Source organism: Pan paniscus, chromosome 19 (assembly GCF_029289425.2).
Source record: "Pan paniscus chromosome 19, NHGRI_mPanPan1-v2.0_pri, whole genome shotgun sequence".
Classification (NCBI taxonomy): domain Eukaryota; kingdom Metazoa; phylum Chordata; class Mammalia; order Primates; family Hominidae; genus Pan; species Pan paniscus.
In genome coordinates, this window is record NC_073268.2 from 80,137,833 (window position 1) to 80,156,131 (window position 18,299).

The following is an 18,299-nucleotide window of genomic DNA, read 5'->3' on the forward strand; positions in this document are numbered from 1 at the left end:
GTTATCATTATTATGATACTGTTGTCATTGATGTTATCGTTACTGGAGTTATATGGACCCAGTTCCAGTACCAGCTCTGTTTCTCACTAGTTGTGTGGTTCTGGGCAGTTCCTCCTCGAGAGCGTGGAAATAACGTTACCTGTCTCATGGGGTGGCTGAGAGAATTAGGGGCAATGCCAGTAACTCCCTTTGGCAGGGACTGACATACAGTAGGCCCCCCACTGCCAATACAGGAGCATCGCCCTGGTGGCGGGAACCTAAACCAGCACTGCCCTGCCGCACGCCTGCAACACCTGCACTCCCAGCCACGTGGCCAGGCACTTTGGTAAGCACTTGTAAGTGCATGCGTCACATAATCCTTGCAACCACCCAGTGAGTCATCCCCATTTTCATCCCCGTTTTCCAGATGGGAAAACTGAGGCCCAAAGGGTTAAATAATGGGCTCGAGGTTTCCCAGTCAGTGAGTGGCAAAGTGGGGATTTAAAACGTTTTTGAGTTTCCACACATAGAAACAGCAACTCCCTGAAGACTCAGTCACCCCCAAGTCCTTAGACTTACATCAACAAACTCCTACTCAGGGTCTGCTCTCCCCATCCCCAATCCTGCCCCAAAGTTGGGCCCGGGCACCTTCCCTCTCTCTCCCCACTCCCTAAGACCCTCCTTTCAGGGACAGGAGGCCTGGGTTCTCCTCTGTAGCTGCAGCATAGTCTTCTTCTGCAGCTGAGGTGACACCCCCTTCCCTCTCTTGGTGCTGCCCCCAGCCAGAGATCAGCAATATCTGAGAAGCTCTGTCCCTGCAGCTCAGGGATTCCATAGGCCTTTGGGGAACATGGGGACAGGTGTCTTCCCAGTCCCTGTTGCCCAGGGCAGCACCAGCCACTGCAGGGGGCAGCTGGGCACAGCACTGCAGGGCTCTGGCAGGAGTGACCTCCACTGCCACCCCAAGAAGGGGAGGAGTCAGGGTCACCTCCAGAGGCCCTAGCCGCAGAAATGCTGGCCAGCTGGACCATGGCCCTATACCCTGGCTCTCACCTCCTGGCCCCTTCCTCTGCACCAGCCCCTCATGCCAAGCCCTGAACCACAGCAAGTGGCAGAAGAGATGCAGTTTATGCCATCTCTGCATTTTCCCAATATATGCACCTGTTTCTTTTTCGTTTTCTAGAGATGGGGTCTTGCTCTGCCCCACCAGGCTGGAGTGCAGTGGCAGGATCACAGCTCACTACAGCTTTGAAGTCCAGGGCCCAAACCATCTTCCTGCCTCAGCCTCCCAAATAGCTGGGTTTGGTGTGTGCCACCATGCCTAGCTAATTTTTTTCATTTTTCCATTTTTTGTAGAGATAAGAGTGTCTTGCTATGTTGCCCAGGCTGGTCTTGAACTCCTGGCCTTGGCCTCCTAAAGTGCTGGGACTATGGGCATGAGCCACCACATCCAGCCTGATTCTCTTTTTCGGAGCCTGGACCATAGGCCCTGGAGCAGAGGAGGTCAAGAGGGTGGGAGAAGGCCAGGAGGCCCAGGTTCCCCCACAAAACTGTGCCTTTGTACACACTATGGCATCATCTTTGCAGTGACCTCATGAACTCCCTGTTGTTTTTCTTCTATGTGAGGGTTAGAGAACCCAGCTTGACTAGAGAGCAGCAGTTAGCTCAAGGTCACACAGATGATGGCAAAGGAGCTGGGACTGGAATGTGGGTCTGTCTGACTCATTATCATGTTGCTTTACTCAAAACACTAGGTTCCAACAGCGCTACTCATAGCATGGTCCCAGAACCACCATCAGCATCCACTGATCAGCATCACCTCGGAGCTTGTCAGAAATGCAGGTCCCCAGGCCTAGGCCCAGAGCTGCTGAATCAGACACTCTGGAGGTGGGGCCGGGGATCTATGTTTTAAGTAACTCCTAAGTGATTCTTACACAGGTTAAAATTTGAGAACTACTGGGTTAAACCACATAAAATTGCCATTTTGGAGAGGATGTGTTGGGGAGATAGAAAACAGTCAAATATCAGGTACATCTTGTACGCTTCCCGGGTGAGGGCAGGGGCCACCCAGCCAGCCTCACTCACCACAAGATTGCCGATGACCATGACCATGAGGAAGACGGTGAGGCACATGGCTTGGCCGGCCACCTCCATGCAGTCCCACATGGTCTCGATCCACTCCCCGCACAGGATGCGGAAGACGATGAGGAAGGAGTGGAAGAAATCATGCATGTGCCAGCGCGGCAGGTTGCAGTCCAAGGCGATCTTGCACACGCACTCCTTGTAGCTCTTGCCAAACAGCTGCATGCCCACCACGGCGAAGATGAACACGATGATAGCCAGCACCAGCGTCAGGTTACCCAGCGCCCCCACTGAATTGCCAATGATCTTGATGAGCATGTTCAGCGTTGGCCACGACTTGGCCAGCTTGAAGACCCGCAGCTGCCAAGCAGGGAGGGCAAGGGTGAATGAGGCCCAGGGACCACCACCCAAGGCAGCCCCAGCCTTAGGAGAAAGAACAGTGTCGAGTAGCTTGAATCTCCAGCCCCCCACACAATCTGAGTCCTCAGTTTGCCCTTCTGCTAAACAGGAACACTCATTCTACCACCTCAGGCCCTTCTTGTGTTAAAAAGAAAACAAGTCCAGGCCAGGCACGGTGGCTCATGCCTGTAATCCCAGCACTTTGGGAAGCCAAGGTGGGTGGATCACTTGAGCTCAGGAGCTGGAAACCAGCTTGGCCAACATGGTAAAATCCTGTCTCTACTAAAAATACAAAAAATTAGTCGGGCGTGGTGGCAAGTGCCTGTAATCCCAGTTACTCAGGAGGCTGAGGAAGGAGAATTGCTTCAACCAGGGAGGCGGAGCTTGCAGTGAGCAGAGATTGCACCACTGCACTCCAGCCTGGGATACAGAACAAAACTCCATTAAAAAAAAAAAAAAAGAAAGAAAGAAAAGAAAAAAGAAAAACGTCATTATCTGTTAAAGATACAGACTATGGCTGGGAGCAGTGGCTCACACCTGTAATCCCAGCACTTTGGGAAGCCGAAGAAGGTGCATCACTTGAACCTAGGAGTTGGAGACCAGCCTGGGCAACATGGCGAAACCCTGACCTACAAAAATTACAAAAATTATTAGCTAGGCGTGGTGATCCCAGCTATGCAGGAGGCTGAGGTGGGAGAATCACCTGAGTCTGGGGAGGTCAAGGCTGCAGTGAGCAGTGATTGTACCACTGCACTCCAGCCTGGGTGACAGAGAAACCCTGTCTAAAAAAAAATACAGACTAAAGTATTTACAAGTGAAATTATATGTTGGGATTTGCTTTCACAATAAAAATTGGGGGACAGATGCAACAGGAATTGTAGAATGTTGATAGTTGTTGAAGCTGGGTGATAGGTACATGGAGGTTCATTATACTTTCTCTATACTTTTGTGCATGCATGAAAAGATCCCTTGATAAAGTTTGTTGTTGTTGTTTTTTTTGAGACAAAGTCTCAATCTGTTACCCAGGCTGGAGTGCAGTAGTGCGATCTCGGCTCACTGCAACCTTGGCCTTCCGGGTTCAAGTGATTCTCCTGCCTCAGCCTCCCAAGTAGCTGGGATTACAGGCACTTGCCACCAAGCCCAGCTAATTTTTGTGTTTTTAGTAGAGATGGAGTTTCACCATGTTGGCCAGGCTGGTCTTGAACTCCTGACCTCAGGTGATCCACGCGCCTTGGCCTCCCAAAGTGTTGGAATTACGGGCGTGAGCCACCGCTTCCAGCTGATAAAGTTTTAAAAAGAATAATAGTGCTCCTTATGGGGTGGTGAAAAGACAGAAATTCAGAGGTCCCAATCCTACTCCTAATGAACTTCCAGAGCCTCTGCTTTCAGGTCTGCAGTACGGGGCTGGAGTTCCTGCTCCACTGCTGCTCAAGGTCATTAAGGAATCAAACCCAGTGTTGGCCTCTGTCACTTTGGTCCCCCCAGCAGCTCTATGAAAGAAGACAGGGCTCTCCTTTTCTCTGTTTTACAGGTAAGAAAGGTTCTGAGAGGTAACAGGTGTGCACAAGGCAGAGGAGGCCTCATTTTCAGCCCTCTAGCTTCCTGGGTTTTCTCCTCCCATCCCTGTGCCCACCCTCCTTAGTCTCCTCAGCCCACCCCCATCCCAGCCCCTGGCCCTGGGGCTTTTGTGTACCAGACGGAAGGAGCGTAGCACAGACAGTCCCTGTACATTGGCCAGGCCTAGCTCTACCAGGCTGAGGGTGACGATAATGCTGTCGAAGATATTCCAACCCTGCTGGAAATACTCGTAGGGGTCCATGGCGATCAGCTTCAGAACCATCTCTGCTGTGAAGATGCCTGTGAAGACCTAGGGGGTGGGGTGAGGCCCTGTCACAGAGCCTCGGGGAGCCCAGGGCCCTGGGAGTCTCCCATCCAACTCCCACCTCCTGGCAGAGGCTGCGGGGGCTGAGGGGAAGGGGTCCAGAGCCCTGAGAGGAGCAGGAGTGGCACGCATGGCCCGTGTGTGTATAAGTGAGTGATGGAGGCAAAGGCCAAGCCAAAGGGGCCTAGGTGGGTACAACTCTGAGACCCGTTCCCATTCATTTCTGGCCTCGTGACAGTGGGCAAGGCACTTTACTGCTTGGAGCCCCAACCCTGTCATAATATTCAATATTTGCAGGGTGCTCTGTGGTTCACTTTGTGACTTCACTGGTATCCTGATCTCTACAATGTTGGGAGGGATTCTCACATGCATTCCACACATGAGCAGTTGAGGCTCAGCTAGCTGGGCAGCTAGCTGGTATCACAGCACCCACATGGGAACGAGCCACATCTCAAGCCCAGTTCTCAGGTGCTCAGTTCAGCCTCCTGCCTCTATGCCTACAGCCTCTCCACAGGGACCACTCTCAGGATCTTGCAAATCTTGGCAGACTCACAGGTCTAGGGCAGGGACCAAAAGGAGCAAAATCAGTGAGAAGAAGACCACAGCTGCCCCTGCCAACCCTGGACATGGGGTCTGAGGATTGCATAGTCCCTGAAAGCTCCCTGGGCACGGCCCCCCTCCTGCCAGGCACCAGCTGCCCTGGGTCCACAGCCTGCCCGGGAACATGCTGAGCCCCTCCCAGAGGCTGTCCCTGGCCACAGCAGGTGCCAAGACAGCAGCATAGTGTGGGCAGGGGGTGGGCAAGCGGGCAGGCCCGGTCCATCACGCACATTCCAGCAGCTGTGCCACGAGTCCAGAGCACGCCCTTACCCCTCCAGCCCAGCCTGGCCATGGCTGCCTCGGCACCTCTATAGGACAGACGTGCCTGCCTTGAAGGCTGGGGAGCCCAGGGTTTGATTCTCGTGCCACCCACCCAGCCCCGGTTCTCTCCCAGACCCCAAATCTTACTCTCCCTGGCTTCCCCTAACCTTCAGGGTTGGGGAGCATCTCGCCCATTTGCCGTCCTGGAAAAATTGCAAAGGGAATTGGGAAGGGTGGGGCAGGGCTGGAGGAGGAGGCGGCTTTTCCCTTTGTCAGGCTCCTCTGGGGCTGGCAATGAGGTGATAATGCTCCTAATGGGCCTGGATAAGCGGGCGGATCAGTGGTGTCAACAATAGTGGAGCAGGAAAGGGCTGGAGAGAGGAGAAGCCTGGCCACGCTGGAGAAATAGGTGAGGGCTGGAGGAGTAACCCCTGCAGCCCACTGGTCCTGGGTAGCCAGGGCTATAGGTCCCACTGCCAGATCCCTTGGCTCCTTTCAGGCCCATGACAACTTCTGGAAGTGGACAGACTTGTCAGCTAGCCCCTTCACCCCTATCTCCACACCCCCATTTCCTTACCCCTGCTTCCAGGGCATGGTCTGGATCCCAGATCCCCAAGAATCTGGACCTTAAGAAGCCCAGCGCCTCACCCCCATCTCCCTGCCCCCAAATGTCCTGAAACCCTAGTTCTGTGTGCCACAGATCACCCCAAGTACCCCCCCACATCAACTCATGCCTCCCATATGCTAGGAAAATAACCTCAGCTCTCCGCATGTGTCCCCCACCGTGCCCTATATTTACATACAGCCAGACAGCTCCACTGGGCCCCACTCCTTCCCATCCTGCCCATGAATGATCCCCTTCCCCGCCCCTCCCTACCAGGTTGCCCACAGTGAGCACGTTGTCAAAGTGCTCCGTCATGGGGTAATGTTCCATGGCCATGAAGAGGGTGTTGAGCACGATGCAGATGGTGATGCCCAGGTCCACGAACGGGTCCATGACGATCAGGTGGATGATGTTCTTGAACTTCAGCCACGGGGCGCAGCAGTTCCATATGAGCACTTTGTGGGCGCACTTGTACCACCATGGTGGGCACTTCTGGTGGGCCTCTTCCAGTTCTGGGAGAGGGGTGGTAGCAGGTATCTAGTGAGGATTATCCCCTCACGTGCCCCCGGCTCCACCTAGAGCTTTGGTTCCACCTTCCAAGCCCCGCCCCTTAGCACTCCACATCTCAACCCTCTAGCAAGGCCTATTCCAAGTTCCACCGCCTCTTGCGTCACCCTTGCTGTCACCTCCCCTGTAACCTCCGCCCCACATGGCTTCACCCCAAAGCCCCGCGCTCTGAGCGCGGCCGGCTCCAAGCTCCACCGCCTCAGTGAGCACCCTCCAGATCCCGCCCTCTAACCCCCGCCTACAGCCCCACCCCTGGAACCCCCGCGTCCTCAGCGCCCCGCCCCCTACCTCAAGCTCCACCACCACTCACTGCATCACCCTCCGGACACACCTCTCTAAACCCCGCCCACAGCCCCGCCCCTCAAAGCCCCACCTCCTCAAAGCCCCACCCCCGGCTCCAAGCTCTCCGCCTCACAGAGCGCATCCTCATGTCCGGCCCCTCTAAACCCCGCCCACATTCCCAACTCCTGAGGAAGCCCCGCCTCCTCCCGAAGCTCCGCCCCTTAGTGCAGTAACTCACAGGCCCACCTCCTCAGCAAACTTTTCCCCAAGCCCCGCCTTTCAATGCCCTGCCTCAAGCCCCGCCCTCTTGACTCACCCCACAAAGCCCCACCCCTCAGGGAGCTGGACAGGACGCCCACCCCCTGCCAGAGGCTCAGGGCTGCGAGCCTGGCCTGTGAGATGCCCTAATCTGTCTGGGTCCGAGTTCCCAGGGAGAGGCGGGAGGCCACTGTAGGGGCTTGGGTTCCAGCCCCATGAGCTGTTGGCTAGTGCCACTCTGCACTGACAGATCCCTCGGGGATGCACTGTCGGTAATACCGGCCCCTCCAAAGTGTCCCCAGACGGTCCATCCTTTCCCACCACAGTGGCCTTCAAGAAACATCCCCTGTTCTTGCCACCCCAAAGCCACGAGTGCTTTGTAAGGACCGTGGGACAAAGCTGTTCCTCCTCCTCCTGGCCTTGGTGGGCTGTTTGGCTGTGTGGAAATATGGGGCACGGTGGGGACACATGCGGAGTGTCCTTGGCCCAGGCATGATCTCACTTACTCATCACAGCAGATAAATACAATCAGTGCCTCCCGGTAAATACAATCAGTGCCTCCCATTTCAAAGACAAAGAAAAGGGACTGGAGTGGGTGGCAGCCCCATGGAGACCCTGGATTCATGCCGGGGAGGGTGGCTGAACCTCCCTCCCACACCCAGTAATTAGCACACTGAGTGTCACTCAAAGCCTCCCCAGTCTGCACCTCCACCCCTACCCTGTGCTTCTGCAGGTGCCCAAACAGTGTCTGAGGCCCAAAACTTCTCACAGTGGTCCCAGGAACAGCAGGGTGGAGAGGCCTCCTCCCCCAGCATTCCCTGGGTACCCTCTGGCAGGGCATATGGGCACCTGGATACCTGTCATACAAGGTCAGGTGACATGGTGACCTCTAGAGATCTGCAAAGTCCTGCAGGGCCCCCAACTCCCTGGCACAAGGCAAGCCGACCTGGGGAGGGAACCAGATCTCTGTGTGTCAGAATTCCTTTTCTCTATTGTCCCTTTTTCCTGTGCTTCCTCCTTCCCTCCTGCCTCCCCACTTCCCTCCCTCTCATCCATCCATCCATCCATCCATCCATCCGTCCGTCCGTCCATCCATCTGTCCACCCATCTGTCGTGTCGTGTCTATTCACCCTCTCTCATCATGACATCCTTATTCTTCTGAGATTCAGCATGTGGCACAGGGACTGGGGAGTCTGTCACTCTGTTTGGGCAGAATTTGACTTTTGGCCTTTAACTTTTACCCAGAGAACACTTGAGGAGCAGGATGTCCAGTTTCCGGAACATTGGGCCTTCTGGTTAGTATTATTAGCCTGTGCTTCCCATTGGGCAGCCCCCAAGGCCCTCCCGGAAGCCCCCAGTTCCCATAGCAGCCTGGCCTTGCAGCTAGAACTGGGCCAGGTTAAGACAGGACTATATTTATGACAGCCAGAAATGGCTGTGATAAATATAGTATAAATATAGCCATTTCTTCTATGCCAATATTAAGTTACTGTCCTGAAGCTGGTCCAGCCAGGCCCCACCCTGACCTCAGGGGCCTGAATGGGTAGAGGGGGCACCGGGCACTCACCTTCCATGGCATCCCTATCCTCCTGAATCCAGTCCAGCCAGGATCCACCCCTACCTAAGTGGGCATGGGGGCACAAGGCACTCACCTTCCATGGCATCGGAGATGCCGCTGTCTCCGCTGCCGCTCTGCCTCGGGGCTCCCTTCTCCCCTTGCGATGTGTCCAGGCTGCCATTGCAGTCTTTGCCATGGGCTGGGTCCCCATCTGCCTCCCCACCTTCCAGAGCTTGGGCGGCCTTGGCCTGTAGACCAGCAAGAGTGACTAGCAGGAAGTCCAGCTCTGAGCCAGAGGGATGGACTAATTGACTCTCAGAGCTTCTTCCAGAGTCCTTCAGGGTGGCGGCCCCTCTTCCTAGCCTGTGTCAAACTTAGTGCAGGTGGGGGAGGGACCAACCTCCATGGTGGTGGGGGTGACAGGGTAGGGACCAAAGTGACTAAAGACCCTCTGCCCTGAAGACCCTTGACTCTGATGCCCTGACTAACCCTCCACTTGTTGACAGAATGAGAAACTGGTCAGCCACTCCCTGCGGCCTCATCAGGACCTGCCCTTCCCTCAGTATGGACCTATCCACTACCCAGAAAGCATAATAAAATCAGAAATATTTGAGCTGGAAGAATACTTCAGGTTTAGCTACTCCAGATTCCTTGTTATAGACAGGGAAACTGAGGCACAGAGCAGAGAAATGCTTTTTCTACTGCTTGGATCCCTCCATCCCCCTGCCACCAGCAAAGCTCCCAGCCCAGGGTCTTCTGCTCCTTCTGCCTCAAAACCCCTACCCCTGTACCCTCCCTCACCCTCAGCCCCCCAGGGAGAAGCCAGTGGCAGCCCCGGCTGAGGGCAGGTAGAACCCTGGGTCCTCTATCTCCTTTTCCTGAGTCCAGACCTTCTCCAGCTCCTCCTGGTGCTTTTTGAACTTCTCAAGCATCTGCTGAAACTCCTCCTCTTTCTCCTTATCCTCGGCCAGGGTGGCCTCGTTCTGCTCGGCATATGCCATGGCCACCACGGCCAGGATCAGATTGATGAGGTAGAAAGAGCCCAGGAAGATGATGACCACGAAGAAGATCATGTAGGTCTTGCCAGCTGCTCGAAGGGTCTGGGAGTGGAGGGAGAGGGAGTGGAGGGGTCCCATGACGTCCACCTCCTTTGACCCAGTGCCCCTTTCCATACATCCACTGCCCGGAAGGGTAAGCAGAGCCCCTCCCTCACAGAGCCTGGGGGACTGATGGCCGTCATTGGCATGCTGAGCCATGTTCTGGGGAACTTCAAAATATCTACTTGGGACTCAAACGTTTCTGGTCTCCTGGCTCAGAGGAGGACCGAAGCCAGGCATCCTGTTATCAGAGAGCCAGGATAGAAAATTGGTGAACATGGGTTTGGGGTCAGCTTGAATTCTAGCTTTGCCATAGTGCCTGGCACCTAGTAAGAACTCAACAAATAGTAGCTATTATTATTATTTAATCAATTTATTTATTTATTTTTAGACGTAGTCTCACTCTGTTGCCCAGGCTGGAGTGCAGCGGTGTGATCTCGGCTCACTGCAACCTCCACCTCCCAGGTTGAAGTGATTCTCCTTCCTCAGTCTCCTGAGTAGCTGGGATTACAGGTGTTTGCCACCAAACCTGGCTAATTTTTGTATTTTTTGTAGAGATGGGTTTCGCCATGCTGGCCAGGCTGGTCTCAAACTTCTGACCTCAAGTGATCTGCCTGCCTCGGCCTCCCATAGTGCTAGGATTATAGGCATGAGCCACTGCACCCAGCCAGTAGCTGTTATTATTTTTGTTATTGTTATCAACACCATCAATGTTAGAAACATCACATGGCATCAGAAGGCACTGTCACTCCAGGCTCAGCCTGCCTTCCCTGCAAACAGTAGAAGGCAAATAAAGTATGGGCAACATCGAATTTCTGTCTTTCTTTTTTTTCAGACGGAGTCTCACTCTGTCACCCAGGCTGGAGTGCAATGGCGTGGTCTCGGCTCACTGCCACCTCCGCCTCCCGGGTTCAAGCAATTCTCCCTCCTCAGCCTCCTGAGTAGCTGGGAATATAGGCGCGTGCCACCATACCCGGCTAATTTTTGTATTTTTAGTAGAGATGGGGTTTCACTATGTTGGCCAGGCTGGTCTCGAACTCCTGACCTCGTGATCCGCCCACCTCTGCCTCCCAAAGTGCTGGGATTTCAGGCGCGAGCCACCGCGCCCGGCAGGCAGCATTGGATTTCTAAGCTGCCCTACTGGCTATCATGAGGCCTAGGGGGTCCTGGGCTTGTGCCTGTGCTAGGTCCAGACCTTGGCTCTGAAAGCAAAGGTGTGGAAAGAATTAAAGCGGTGGCTTGGCTCGGGGCAGGTGTCCAGTTTCAGAGAGCACAAGCTCCTATAAGGGCACTGCGGGAGTCCATGAGGAGATGGCCCAGTTGGGGGGTTGGCCATCGTGTGGTAGGCCCCATCAGGCCCTGAAGAGGCTGCAGGGATGGAGGGGGAGTGGCTGTAGGGTGGGGGGGCAGGGTGGGGGCAGCTGTACCAGCTGGAAGAGGTTCTCCCAATAGTCCTGTGTCATGAGGCGGAAGAGAGCCAAGAAGGCCCAGCTGAAGGTGTCGTAGCTGGTGTAGCCATAGTTGGGGTTCCGCCCGGTCTTGATGCACTCATAACCCTCAGGGCAGTGCCTAGGAATAGGACAGGGGGCTGGGTTTAGGGTGGGAGGAGCACTCCAGCTGGGGGCAGATAGGGACCCCAAGGGAAAAATTCCGTCAGTTCTGCCTGTGTCCCCCAAACAGAAAAGTATTCCATCCATGCCCACAGGTTTCCCTGCACTCCCATCCCCCCCCAGGTCCTCATCTCTAATCAGCTCCCACCTTCCAAGACCCCTGGGGCGCCTTTTCTGCATCCCTTAGCATCACTCACCCAGCATCACTGCTGTTCCCGCAGAGCAGGGCATCGTTGGAGCCCTCCAGGAAGTAGAAGTTCCCTTTGGGAGTCAGAGGCCACAAAGGAGGCAAGTCACCCACATGGACACAGTGTGAGCACCTGCGCCCATTGCACACCTGTGGACAGGTCTGCGCGTACCACATAAACCAAATGGATGTTCCCTGGCTGCCTCTTCCCTGTCCTTTAAGGACAGCTCCAAGTTCCAAGGTCTCTGGGTAGGGACTCGGCAGGGAGCTCAGCTTGAGCCCTGTCAGCCCAGTGCCCAGTGTGGACGAAAAGTCATGACGCAGCAGCGGCACAGAGACGGAACGTGTACGTGTGTGCATGGGGCTATTGTGTACCTGTGTAGGGCCCCTGAGTGAAGGGTGAGTGGGGGCTGGAATCCAGGTGCCAGGGTGAGAAGGGTTACCTTTTCCTAATTTGCAAGAAGGCGCTATGTAGACTAACAGTGGCTGTGTGAGAATGTGTGTGTTTCTGGCATGTGTGCCTGTGAAGATGCATATGTGAATAGGATGTGGGTGTGTGGGTGGGTGATGGTGACCCTGCCAGGATGTGAGCATGTGAAAATGTGGTGTGATGAAGGAGGACAGGGGGTGCACAGGTTAGGGAGTAGGAACTATAGACTCTTGCTTTGCATAGTGAGAGCTTTAGGATTTTTTTTTTTTTTTAGACTGAGTTTCACTCTTGTTGCCCAGGCTGGAGTGCAATGGCATGATCTCGGTTCACTGCAACCTCTGTCTGCCAGGTTCAAGCGATTCTCCTGCCTCAGCCTCTGGAGTAGCTGGGATTACAGGCATGCGTCACCACGCCTGGCTAATTTTTGTATTTTTGGTAGAGACGGGGTTTCACCATGTTGGTCAGGCTGGTCTGGAACTCCTGACCTCAGGTGATCTGCCTGCCTTGCCCTCCCAAAGTGCTGGGATTACAGGCGTGAGCCACCGTGCCTGGCACTTTAGGGTTTTTAAAACAGTTTGCCATTTGTTGCTGCAGTAACCCTTTGAGGAAGGTATTGTTATCTTGATTTTATAGGTGAGGATTCGGAGGGCTGGGGAGATCAAGTGACTAGTCAGAGGTGACACAGGCTGCCAAGTGCTAGCTTTAAGCTCAGGTCCTCGCCATACTATTTGTCTCATAAGAAGTGGAGACAGGGCAGGGCGCGGTGGCTCACGCCTGTAATCCCAGCACTTTAGGAGGCCGAGGTGGGAAGATCACATGAGGTCAGGAGTTCGAGACCAGCCTGGCCAACATGATGTAACCCTATCTTTACTAAAAATACAAAAATTAATTGGGCCTGGTGGCACATGCCTGTAATCCTAGCTACTCGGGAGGCTGAGGCAGGAGAATCGCTTGAAGCCGGGAGGCGGAGGTTGTAGTGAGCTGAGATGGCACCTTTGCACTCCAGCCTGGGTGACAAGAGTGAGACTCCGTCTCAAAAAAAAAAAAAGAAAATGTGGAGGCAGAGGCTACCCTAGGGACTGGGACAGGATCCCCCTTGCCCGTCACCCTCCCCATTCTTACCTTCATCACTGATGTAGGCGTCCCAATCAAAGGTATCGTTGGTGGCCCAGCTTGCATGGCTGTTCCACGTGTCGTTGGCATACCATGAGTCATTGTCGTACCACATCTCATTGCCATACCATGTGTCATTGCCGTACCACGTGTCATTGCTGTACCATGTGGTGTTGGTGTTGTTGAACAGCGGTGGCCAGCGCACACACTTCTGCCTCAGGTTTCCCATGAAGAGCTGCAGTCCTACCAGCGCAAAGACGCTCAGGCAGAAGACAGTGAGGATCATCACATCCGACAGCTTTTTCACCGACTGGATCAGGGCCCCCACGATCGTCTTCAGCCCTGACCGCAGAGAGGGCAAGGATATTGGCAGGGGGCAGGGCAGGGTGATAACAGAGCCCCCGCGGCCCCCACCGCCAAGCTTTTTCCTACTCCATCTTCAAGGCTTGACTTACTGAGCACCACTACTTCCCCGAAGCCTTCTGAAATTAACCCCACCCTTCTCTGTTCACATCCTCAGTCTGGAGCCCTCAAATGGCCACAGATGCTCAGCCACTAGGAGAATGAACTATAAAGACCTGATGGGCTGTTGCCTGACCTACAGAGCAAACAAAGGCATACAGCAGAGCTTAATACATGTCACTAGGTTAGCGCTGTCAAAGTGTGTTCAACAGAACGCTAATCTCCCATGCTGTGCCCTTAAAAAGGGGGCGTTGATAATGTTTGGGAAAAGCTGCGTTCTAGATTCTGCTCTTGGAGAGTCATTATGTAGTTGATCCTATCAAAGGCTCTGAAAAGTCCTGCAGAAATAAACAAAAACTTTATTTGTATTTATGTATTTATTTAGAGAGAGTCTCATTCTGTCACCCAGGCTGGAATGCAGTGGCGTGATCTTGGCTCACTGCAACCTCTGCCTCCTGGGTTCAAGTGATTCTCCTGCCTCAGCCTCCCAAGTAGCTGGGATTACAGGTGTGTGCCACCACACCCAGCTCATTTTTTTGGTACTTTTAGTAGGGATGAGGTTTCGCTATGTTGGACAGGCTGGTCTCGAACTCCTGGCCTCAAGTAATCAGCCTGCCTCGGCCTCCCAAAATGCTGGGATTACAGGCATGAGCCACCTCACCTGGCCTATTAAACAAAAACTTTAATCTCACATATCCTTAACATATTTGACCACAGAACCCTTTTCCTTAAAATGCCTAGTAGCACCCGAGGAACAGCAGAAGCTCTAGACTCACCTTGAAACATCATTATATTCTTTAGACAGACAAAGGCATAAACGATGCTGAAATAATCCCAGGGGCAGATTCCCATTACCTATGGAAGAGCCGTAACTTCTTCCTTGGGCCTAATCGTAGTGCCTCTTGCGTTAATATGACTTCATTTCCTTTTCTTATCCTGATATGGAAAACAAATGCTCGGCAGCCTCCTTATAAAAGCCCTCCTGCGCCCCGAGGATGCTGGCAGCTGGCACAGAGGAAAGGCAATGCCATCTTGGCTCAGTGGCCAACGTACAGTGTGGAATTTGGGAAGTGCTTCCTCTCCTGGGTCTCACACCTTCCTCGGCTGCAGTCAGAGGGCTTTAGACTAGAAGAGAGCTCAGGTACTTTCTTTCTTACTTTCTTTTCTTTTCTTTTTTTTTTTTTTTTTTTGAGATAGAGTCTCGCTCTGTCACCCAGGCTGGAGTGCAGTGGTGTGATCTCGGCTCACTGCAACTTCTGCCTCCTCGATTCAAGTGATTCTCCTGCTCAGCCTCCCAGGTAGCTGGGATTACAGGCACCTGCCACCACGCCCAGCTAATTTTTGTATTTTGAGTAGAGACGGGGTTTCACCACGTTGGCCAGGCTGGTCTCAAAGTCCTGACCCCAAGTGATTCACCTGTCTCGGCCTCCCAAAGTGCTGGGATTACAGGTGTAGGCCACCACACCTGGCCTCAGGTACTTTCTCATATTAGGATTTAACAATTTCCCCTCTTCCCAGAGCCTGATCTCTATCCTTTTTCTTTCTCTCCTTTACTGGGAGAGAATCTCCAGTTTCTCCACATGCTCTTTTGCAGGTCTGAATGTTCGGATTCTATTGATTTCATGCTTGTTGATGCATTACTTTGGAATTGCTCTGACCTTATTGCTCAGCAGGTGCCTGGTGTGTTCCTAATTGAGCTCTCAGAGCTTGGACTTTTCCTCATGGAGCCTTTTTGTGTCTCTCTCTGCTCTGCTCTGTCTGCTTATTTTATTTTATTTTATTTATTTATTTTATTGTGTATATCACAAACCATGGGCCAGGGGCTGTGAGGGCCTTACAGATATTAAGGCATTTAATCCTTACAACGATCCAAGGAGTGGTACTATGAGTCTCCATATGCCACAGAGAAGGAAACTGAGACATGGACAGGGCGAGGCACTTGCCCAAAGTTAAAGTTAGGAAGTGGTAGAGGTGAGAATTGAACCCAGGCAGTCAGGCTCCAGAATCTGTGCTTTTTTATTTTGAGACAGAGTCTTGTTCTTTTTCCCAGGCTGGAGTGCAGTGGCAAAATTACAGCTCATAGCAGCCTTGATCTCCTGGGCTCAAACTATCCTCCCGCCTTAGCCTCCCAAGTAGCTGGGACTATAGGAGAGCATAACCAGGCCCAGCTAATTTATTTTCTTTCTTTTTTTTTTGAGATGGAATCTCACTGTGTTGCCTAGGCTGGAGTGCAGTGGCATGATCTCGGCTGACTGCCACCTCTGTTTCCCAGGTTCAAGTGATTCTCCTGCCTCAGCCTCCTGAGTAGATGGGACTACAGGTGCACACCACCATGCCAGGCTAATTTTTGTATTTTTAGTAGAGACAGGGTTTTGTCTTGTTGGCCAGGCTGGTCTCAAACTCCTGACCTTAGTTGATCCACTTGCCTTGGCCTCCCAAAGTGCTGGGATTATAGGCGTGAGCCACCATGCCCGGCTGAGTCTGTGCTCTTAACCAACTTGCCATGCTGCCTCTCAAACGCCCATCCTTCCATGTAGGACCCCCATCTGCCCTCTGGTTACGTGCGCCCCTCTATGTCCAGGCTTTGCTGTGAGTTCTACAAAAACATCAGCCTGGGAGTGTTGTGACACTGAGTCAGGTTCCAGGCCTGCGCATGGTACGGGGGTCTCTCAGCTCAGGCAGAGGGTCCCTGCACCTCCCCAGTACCTGGGATGACCGTGATGGTTTTGAGGGCCCGCAGCACCCGGAAGGTCCTCAGGGCTGAGATGTTGCCCAAGTCCACAAACTCTGTCAGGTACCTGGGTAGGGGGTGGAGGGGGGTGGGGACTGTCAGAGCCTGGGGTGGGTGGTAGGACAGAAATCAGTGCTCCTCCAGGCCTGGGATGAGGATTCCCAAGAAATTGGGGGTACCACAGGGTCTGGGGGGCAGGGCAGACACCCCCAAATCTCCTCTGGGAGCCCAAGGGTTGGGAAGGACAGTGCAGGAGCTCTGGGGGAGTGGGGATGGCAAAGATAGCCCGGCTCACCCAGCAGGTGAGGACCCATGGGTCTGTGGGTCAGGGCTGCCTCATGTGATTATCAGGAGTCCATCACGAGAGTGCTGAGCCAGACCCTGAGAATGGCAGCTTCTAGAATTGTGCAGCTCCCTATCTGCACAACTGACCGATGTCCCCTGCAGCCCTCAGCCCAGGCAGCTTCCCTCTTTAAGGCCTGGCCCCCTCCCCTCACCAACCGCAGCCTCAGGATGTCCTGGGGCCCCTGCTCACGCCATCATGATGACACTGAAGTCCAGCCAGTTCCAGGGGTCCCGGAGGAATGTGAAGTCGTCAACACAGAAGCCACGGGCCAGTATCTTGATGAGGGACTCAAAGGTGTAGATCCCTGTGAAGGTGTACCTGGGGGGGAGAGGGCCGGCCGGGGCAGGCATGTCACCTGGGTAGGGGTCAGTGTGGCAACGACAGACCCCTAGAAGGGAGGGACACAGAAATGAAATATGCCACTCAGGTGGCTAAGGACACTAGCGAGTGATAGCGTGGCCACCCCAGGGACTCAAGGTGTGGATGGGGGTCACAATGACAGTGTGTCTCCCTGAAAGACAAGAGCAGAGCCACACAGAGGTGCAGACACCTGAGATGGGCTGTGTCCCAGGGCTGGGGAGCTCAGGGAGCAGGGAGACTTACTCCACATTCTTGGACCAGGGAGGCGGGTCACTCATGGTCATGAATACGCAGTTGGTCAAGATGGTGATCATGATGAACATGCTGAACAGCGTGGGGCAGGGTCAAGGAAAGTGAGGAAGCAGCTAGGATGGGAGGTGATAGAGGGTCTCCTGGGCCAGAGCACCCCATCTCGCCCATCCCTAACCCCTCCCGCCTCTCCCATCTTGGGCAGGATATGCATGGATGAGCACCTTGATGGCCCCGCGCCTGACTACGCTGAAGGGGCTCAGCAGGTAGAGAGCAGGTGTGGCGGAGAAGCGGAAGATGGCCTTGCCCTTGTTGAGTACGATGAAGGTCTAAGGTGGGAGAGAGGCTGTGAGACCCAGGGACAGACAGACAGGCAGACAGATGGATGGATGGCAGACAGACAGAGGAAGCCTTCCCAGGCCCAGACCTTCTTATTGCTGTAGTAGGGATCCAGGTCCTCCAGGGGGATGCCGATGACCTCCGGCGGGGGGTCTCCGTAGATCATGGGTAGGTTCTTGCCAGCCTCCAAGTCACTTCGTGGCTTCCGTTCGGGCTCCTCAATCTCCATCTGCTTGTTCCGCTGCAGCCGGGCCTCCTCCTCCACCACCCGCTGTTCTATGGCTGCCAGTGACTCCCGGGTGAAGGGGCGCAAGCACTCAGGGCCCAGAGGCACCAGGGTGCACAGAGATGGTCTGGCCATCCTCGCATCCTGGGCTCAGAGACCAGAAGGGTGGCGGGTGGCCTGGGGAGCTGCAGTGCGCAGCCCCGGGGTGCTGGGCGGCCGCCCCTCCCTGGGCGGGCCGTCCACTCCTCACCTCCTGCTTGCCCAGTGGCCGAGCCGGGGAGGTGGGCGTGCAGACTCTATCAGGACTGGGAGATGTGCCTGCAAGGTGCTGCTGCTGCACAGGTGCTGGGCACAGAGCATCACCCCTGGCCCCCCACCACACTTTCCCCAGCAGTGGCAGGGGCTGCCCCCAGGACCGACGGCAAACCAACCAGATTCTTTGTGGCCTTGGGACTTGGGGCCAACACCCCAGTGCCTTCGACTGCCTCCTGGGCCCAAGCTCCGGAAACTGTGTGGCTTCAGCCTAATGGGACAGAGAGAGAACCACAGCTGGCTGTGCTCGGGCGACCTCTGGATAGGCCAGGATGAGGGGCCTGGTTGGGGGGTTAGATCAAAGTGGGACTGGCACAGGGACTTCACCCTGAGGGCCGACGTGGATCCTGATATTGGCCACCTGG

The 18,299-nt window shown here is 54.5% G+C and overlaps 1 protein-coding gene across 1 annotated transcript in view; it reads right to left on the reverse strand.

Moving 5' to 3' along the window:
* SCN4A (sodium voltage-gated channel alpha subunit 4) overlaps positions 1-18,085 on the reverse strand; it is a 36,326-nt gene extending 18,241 nt beyond the window's left edge. Inside the window, exons 1-13 of the mRNA XM_055102143.2 lie at positions 17,485-18,085; positions 17,268-17,386; positions 17,052-17,141; positions 16,638-16,766; positions 16,078-16,169; positions 12,919-13,251; positions 11,377-11,440; positions 10,997-11,138; positions 9,363-9,572; positions 8,567-8,720; positions 6,081-6,319; positions 4,154-4,327; positions 2,065-2,421 (exon numbers count right to left, since the gene is read on the reverse strand). Coding sequence (XP_054958118.2) covers positions 2,065-2,421; positions 4,154-4,327; positions 6,081-6,319; positions 8,567-8,720; positions 9,363-9,572; positions 10,997-11,138; positions 11,377-11,440; positions 12,919-13,251; positions 16,078-16,169; positions 16,638-16,766; positions 17,052-17,141; positions 17,268-17,386; positions 17,485-17,757 — 2,376 coding nt within the window. The 5' untranslated portion in view covers positions 17,758-18,085. The remainder of the gene's footprint in view (positions 1-2,064; positions 2,422-4,153; positions 4,328-6,080; positions 6,320-8,566; positions 8,721-9,362; positions 9,573-10,996; positions 11,139-11,376; positions 11,441-12,918; positions 13,252-16,077; positions 16,170-16,637; positions 16,767-17,051; positions 17,142-17,267; positions 17,387-17,484) is intronic.
* Between the last annotated feature and the right edge of the window lie 214 nt (positions 18,086-18,299).